The sequence below is a fragment of the Crocodylus siamensis genome, chromosome 2 (assembly GCF_052110815.1).
Source record: "Crocodylus siamensis isolate JL-2025a chromosome 2, ASM5211081v1, whole genome shotgun sequence".
Taxonomy (NCBI): domain Eukaryota; kingdom Metazoa; phylum Chordata; order Crocodylia; family Crocodylidae; genus Crocodylus; species Crocodylus siamensis.
Genome location: NC_143396.1, coordinates 169,443,807 through 169,451,086, shown reverse-complemented (window position 1 = coordinate 169,451,086; position 7,280 = coordinate 169,443,807). Strand labels below are relative to the sequence as shown.

General features: G+C 46.5%; 1 protein-coding gene across 1 annotated transcript; it reads right to left on the bottom strand.

Annotated features, from left to right (window-relative positions):
• Positions 1-594: 594 nt before the first annotated feature.
• On the bottom strand, positions 595-1,542 carry LOC149871248 (olfactory receptor 10V1-like). The gene has a single exon (XM_090034888.1). The coding sequence runs from the start codon at positions 1,540-1,542 to the stop codon at positions 595-597; it is 948 nt and encodes a 315-aa protein (XP_089891014.1).
• Between the last annotated feature and the right edge of the window lie 5,738 nt (positions 1,543-7,280).

The following is a 7,280-nucleotide window of genomic DNA, read 5'->3' as shown; positions in this document are numbered from 1 at the left end:
TTCCCAGGCTTGGAGTCTCCTCACGGGCAGCTCCTCTCTTGAACTGCCCCGCAGGGCTCGGAGGAGAAGCAGGGTTGAATGGACACAGTGCAGCACTCTTGGAGCAGCCTCTCGCTGCTACTTCTGCAGGGGGAGGGACGGCCATGGGGAGATCCTTTCCCTGGTCTCCAGCCCATCTCTCACCCCCTCCCTCTCTCCTTTGTTCTTCCCACCAGGAAAATTGCTCCCCTCTTTTAACCAAGCCTCTCAGCCAATCCTGGGGCAGGGCTCTTCCTGGGCTTTTTCTAACCTCTCTCATTCAAACCCTACTGGGATTACATCACCTCTCCACTTCCAAGAGGGCTACCTCCAAAACAGCCTCACTCGCCCTCAGGGCAAACAGTGTCCCCACTGGGACAAACTCTGTCTCTTGGCACTGTATTCTTCTGCAGGGCAGCCCTTCCTATCTCTTCAGGTGGGTCAATTTTTAATGCTGCTACACATGAATCCAATGGAAAACTAGTGTTCTAAAGGTGAGCTCTTTTGTATCTTGCTCTCAAACAGGTTGAATCATCTAAACATTCATTTTTCCTTTGATCAGTGTTGAAAAACCCATCACTTCCTCTGGGAAATCACTTTCTTCCCCAGCACTCTGCTCAGAGCATCCTTCAGCTCCTTATTCCTCATGCTGTAGATCAGGGGGTTCAGTGCAGGATTCAAAAAGGTGTAGAACACAGACAGCACCCGGCCTTGTTGTGGGGAGTAGCTGGAGCTGGTGTGAGAGTAAATGAAAATGGTGCAGCCATATTGTAGAAGGACAACTATCAGGTGGGAGGAACAGGTGGAGAAAGCACGGTGACGGCTGGCTGCAGAGCGGATCCGCAAAATGGCAGACACAATAAGTACATAGGAGACACAGATCATCAGGAAGGGGACAGTCAGAGTTATGATGTTTGCAAAAAAAATGATAACCTCAAGGCTCTTAGTGTTGCCGCACACCAGTAGTAGCATGGGCATTACATCACAGTAGAAGTGGTCAATTTCATTGTTACCACAAAATGGGTGACTGAAGAGCAAAATAGTGACTTGCAGAGCAAAGAGGAAGCCCAGAACTAGTGACCCAGCTGCAAGGCGCACACAGACCATCCAGCTCATAATGAGGAGATAGCGCAGCGGGTGGCAGATGGCCAAATACCGATCGAACGCCATGACAGCCAGGAGCATGCAATCAGCCCCACCCAGAAAGATGAAGAAGAACATCTGGGTACCACAGCCAGCAAGGCAGATGGTGGCCTTCCTTCCAGACAGGAGGCTAGCCAGGGTCAGTGGTGCAATGACAGAGGAGTAGCAGATCTCTAGTGCTGCCAGGTTGGCTAGAAAGAAGTACATGGGGGTGTGGAGGGAGTGGTTGGTCCATACAACAAGAGCAACAGCAGCATTTCCACAGAGGCTGAGCAGATACAGGAGTAGGAAGGGTATGAAAATCAACTGCTGGACTTCAGGGAGGTTTGAGAAGGGGCGGAAGTGGAACTGTATTGGTCCAGTTTGGTTTTCATCCCCCATGAAACCAGGACATGGAACTGCGAAAGAGAAGAGATGAGAGGAATAGATAGTCACAAGCCACCAAGGGCAGGGCAGATTCACACAGCAATCCAGACATTGAGTTTCAATATAAAAGAATGCTATTTAATTCTTGAAAAGTCCAGAGACCTGGATAATCTGCCCAAAAATTCAAGGAATCCTTCTTGCTAGAGAAGAACAACACTGACATGGAAGATGATGGTAATTTTTCTTTGAGTCAGAAGGCTGGTCACCAGAGATAACATCTGCAAAAGTGCTTAGTTGACATAGGTACAGACACTTGGCTCTTTAGAGTTTGATTTCTGGTGTGCATAGATGAGACATAGACTTCAATAGGCATATCTAACTAGCCTACCTCCCTACTCCAGGTCCACTGCTGCAAAATAAGCCACTATGTGGGTGCACCTTACCAGTTAGGCAGGCTAGCCCTCTTGGGAGATCTGCAGATTGGCTTAGATAGAACTTGAGTATTTATATATCCACTACTGGATATATGGTATTGCCCTTCAGCCTCCTGAGGTGGAGAGTCCAGCTGGTGGTCTGTGGTGCACCTAAGTGAGTGGGGCTTATTTTGTCACCAGGCATCCAGGATTTGGGAAGGCAATAGTATGGACATATCCTAGAGCCTTTTGGCAATGCCACTTGCTAAAGCTGTGCAGGAACAAAGTTGTATAGTTTATTTCTGATGGGTAACATCTTATAACACCAAAGTCAGAAAGGTATTTATGGGGGAAAATAACCTTAAAGAAGTCAACTCCAACTCCTTAATCTTGCATACCTTTTTCAAATTCCATATGCACGCATTTTCATAAGAATATATCCTACCTTTTTCCTCTATTGAAAGTTTCCAAGAGAAAGAAAACAAAAAAGCAAGAAACTGAGACCAAAAAAGGAAAAATATCATAGTACTATTTGCAGCTTAGCAATAGAAACATTTTGTGAAAGTTCACAAATTTGCAGTCATAGTTTCTATCCTGTTTCCTCAAAAATATTCAAGATTGAACCAAATAAGGAGATGAATAGAGTATTAATTATTAGCAGGGAATATTAAACTGCACTTCACTGGAATGAGCATGTCATATACCCTGGGCTGTGTCCCCTGATAAATGTAAGAAGCAAGATTTACTGGATAATCTTTTATTGGACCAAATCTATAAATGGGAGGTAGGTAGTTCTGTGCCTGGAGCAGTCACAACACATCAGGCAGTGCTGGCTGATATGAAGCACTGACAGACACTGCGTGGTGGTGGCTATTTTGGGGTCCCTCCCTGATGAAGGAAGGGCCCAAGGATGCTGCCCTGGACACCCCTCCTTAGTCACGCTACTGTAGAGAAGCTAGACAAACTTTCAGGTGCAAAATTACTTTTCCCTATGTCAAAGCCAAAGAAAGATGCATATTATCAAACACTAACCTGGGGGAAGAATACTTACAACTGCTGCAGTAAGATTCTGAGTGGAAGAGAAGCCCTTCACTGATATTTCATTACGGCCTATACAAACGTATGCAGGGACATCTTATCTGTCTAAGGGGCTCTTTAAGGCCATTTCAGGAACCCAGACTCATGTCAAAAGTGAGATACCACTTTCACAACCTTTGGAAACTCCATCTTAGTACACCTCATTTGGAATGGGGCAGCAAGAAGAGAAATAGTTCCTCATTACCAGAAGTCTGTAATTTATGACTGGATATTGGTCTGAGTGATATACTCTACTTTAACTATGGTATATCAAACATGATAGTGATGCTCAGATCACAAGAAACAATAATTCCCTCTGCTACAGGAATGCCTGACAGTTTTCAGCCTCAGCCTGTATTATGCAGGAGATCAGACTGGGTTGTCAATTAATGATCCCTTCTGATCTGAAAACCGTCTAAACTTTGTCAGAGGATGGCTTAAACCCTGAAGAATGAGGAATCAACAGAACCCAAAAATCTTTCTAAGTAAGAGTCCAGACTGTTTTGAAACAATTCGCCACCCTGCAATTGCAAGAACAAACTCATTTGTTCTTGAATAGTAAGAAAGTTTTAATAGACAAAAATCTACTTTCTTTAGCCCATTCATTATAAGGTATATGTTCATACTGTTCCCCATTGTCTCCTCTAAATCAGAGAATCACAATCTCTCCATTCTCCTCCAAAAATATAGATTCCCCTGCAGCTCCAACCACCTCACACCATTTCCTCCCTGTTCCTCCACCACCTATTTCTGAAGTTTCCAGTTTTCTCTCAGATATTTCTTATAAGGTCATCAGAACAGTCCAGGTAGACACTGACTGATTTCTGTAAATGCAGTGAAAACTTTTCAGAACCTAATTTCCATCCCAGTACTTCCTTGCCTTTCTTTGCTTTTAGCTAAATGTGCAGAAGGTTTCACTGAACTGTTCACTAGGATGCCTATGTGTTTTACATGAGCTGTCACCAGAAAGCCAACCTTTCCCTGAAATGGTCCAATGACACGTATCATCTCACCTCACAAATTGTGCTTCTCACAGCTAATTTAGAATTCAGTCAAATGTAGGAATCTTTTAAAAGATTCCTTCCAACATGCATTAGTTTCCAGCTGTCAGCTTCATGTTTCATTTGCCTCGAGTTGCATATTCATCCAACTTGGGTCAGCGTTTCTGGAATTTCCCCAGCTTTTCTCCTGTTCTCAACAACCTAAATACATTTGTGTCATATAAAACCTTCCCACTCCTGTGCCCAATTCATCTTCCAGAGCATTAATAAAAGAATGATGTAACAAAAGCTTCTATCAGTGCTTCCTAATGTAGCATTGTGCTCCTCCCAGCCTCACAGAAAGCCAGGCTTGCTGTACCTTTCCTTCCCATGAGAGGGCTGCCAGGGAATGGCAGAAACAAAATGTAACTACAGAGAATAAGAACAGTTTGCTCCTGTGCAGCATGTCTGGCTTGTGAACACAAAGGCATGAGATCAATATAGTAGAACATGGATGATTTGTTCCAGGTAGTTTCCAACCACTTCATTCTTAATTGATTGCTGAATTAAGGATGAGCTGCTCAACCTTTTTGCTGCAGTTCTTATTTTAATGGGCATCACTTCCCTGATCTGTCAGAGCTCATCAGCATTCCCACCCCGATGATCAGATAAGTGGCATGCATTGGAATGAAAGCCAAAATAATCAGTGGTCAGAGGAACAACTTTGAGAATGATATCAAGTTCCAATTTAAACATACTTAAACCCACATGCCAACTCCCCAAGTGGGACTGAGGAATGGTTTCATACTGTTTGTTTTAGGACAAGCATTATATCCCATAGCATGTGATCCTCCCAGAACAAGCATAGTAGCACAAAGGTAACATTGCAGTCTCTTCATTAACAATGGAAAGCCCCCAGTTAGAACTACCTTCTATCCAATAAATAGGGCCTTGTGGAAAGGGTGGGATTGTGAAGGATATTAGATCCATATGAAGAACCAGAATAAGTCAGTGACTGTGTTAAGATGAGAAACCAGGAGCCTTGACCTTCTATTTAACCACCTGTCCCTTTTGTTTTCCTAAATATCAAATGCAGGAGGCTGAAAGAGAAAGAACACACTTTACCGTATATCAGAACCAAGCCAGCAGCTTTTGATCCCCTTGTGTTCCACTTCTCTAAACTTCCCACTGGCCCTCCAGCTTTTACATAACTTTCAGGGCCCTTGGTGACCTGATGGATCCTCCCACCGCCTCTTGCCTCAAGTGGTGTGAAGAACTTCACTTGGAAAGTTTTACTTTATATTTGAAGAAAACTTCTGGGGCCTGCATTTTCATGAGGAAAGACCCTAAACAGAAGGGTCAAGGCAAGTGGCTTTGCTCACCCCAAAAAGGAGGGTTCTGAGCTGCACCACCGTAGCACAACGGCATGACTGGCCAGGCAGAAGGTGACAGTAATTCTTGTTAGGCTATGCACACTATCGCAGACTTCTTACTGCAGAATCTGAACAGGAGATTGGCTGGGAGTCCAGATTCGCAGCTTCCTTGGACATGGGTTATAAATAGGGAAATATGAATCCAATACCATGTATCCTTCGTTTCATAGTTTCGTAGTTTCTAGGGTTGGAAGGGACCTGAGCAGATCATCTAGTCCGACCCCCTGCCATGGCAGGAAAGAATACAAGATGTTCATCTAACCTCCTCTTAAACACCCCCAGGGTAGGAGCCTGCACCACTTCTCTTGGAAGTTGGTTCCAGACCCTAGCCGCCCTGACTGTGAAGTAGCGCCTCCTGATATCTAATCTAAACCTACCCTCTGCCAGCTTGTGACCATTATTCCTGGTCACTCCTGGCTGTGCTCGGGGGAACAGTGACTCCCCCAGTGCCTGCTGATCCCCCCTGACTAGTTTATAACAGGCCACAAGATCCCCCCTCAGCCTTCTCTTTTGGAGGCTGAACAGGTTCAGGTCCCGTAGCCTCTCCTCATAGGGCCTGCCCTGTTGTCCCCTGATCATACGAGTGGCCCTCCTCTGGACCCTCTCCATGCTGTCCACATCCCTCTTGAAGTGCAGCGCCCAGAACTGGACGCAATACTCCAGCTGCAGCCTGACCAGTGCCGCATAGAGGGGGAGGATCACCTCTCTGGACCTGCTCCAGATGCATCTGTGGATGCACGACAAGGTGCGGTTGGCCTTCCTTACTGCCTCTCCACGCTGCTGGCCCATGTTCATCGTGGAGTCAATGATGACCCCAAGATCATTTTCCGCCTCCGTGCTGACAAGAGGGGAGTTCCCCAACCTGTAGGTATGGTGCCGGTTGTTCCTCCTGAGGTGCATCACCTTGCACTTGTCTGTGTTGAAACCCATCCTATTCTCGTCTGCCCACCCTTGTAACCTGTCCAGGTCTGATTGTAGCCTGTTGCATCCTTCCAATGTGTCCATGTCCCCCCACATCTTAGTGTCATCAGCAAATTTAAACAGGGTGCTTTTTACCCCCTCCTCCAAATCACTGATGAAGATGTTGAACAGTGCGGGCCCGAGGACCGAACCCTGCGGAACCCCACTGCCCACGGCCTTCCAGGTTGAGAAGGACCCATCCACCATCACCCTCTGGGTGCGGCCCTCCAGCCAGTTGGCGACTCATTTGACTGTGTGGGTGTCTACACCACAGTCCCCCAGTTTCTTAATGAGAACGGGGTGAGAGATGGTGTCGAAGGCCCTCCGGAAGTCCAGGAAGATTATATCCACTGCTACCCCTGCATCTAATGATCTGGTGATCTGATCGTAAAAGGCCACTAGGTTGGTCTGACAGGACCTGCCACTGATGAACCCATGTTGGTTGCCCCTAAGCATGCAGTCCCCTGCTGGCCCCTCCTGGATGTGTGCCAGCATAATTTTCTCAAACAGCTTGCCTAGGATCGAGGTAAGACTAACCGGCCTATAGTTTCCCAGGTCCTCCTTCCTCCCTTTTTTGAAGATGGGGACCACGTTGGCCCTCTTCCAGTCCTCCGGTACCTCACCAGAGCACCATGAGTGCTCGTAAAGTTGTGCCAGGGGATTTGCAATGACCTCGGCCAGTTCCTTTAGAACTCTAGGGTGGAGATCATCTGGGCCAGCTGACTTGAATATGTCCAACCCCTCCAGGAGCTCCCTAACTAAATCCTTGCTAACCCGTGGCCCAGGTGTGCCTCCCCCGGGGCCCAAGGGGGGCCCAGCAGGGAGGTGGCTGTTCTGGTCTCTACTTAGGAAGACGGAGGCAAAGAAATCATTAAACATGTTAGCTTTGC

Excerpts from the sequence above, each read along its gene's own strand:
- LOC149871248 (XM_090034888.1), bottom strand. The coding sequence starts at position 1,542 with ATGGGGGATGAAAACCAAACTGGACCAATACAGTTCCACTTCCGCCCC.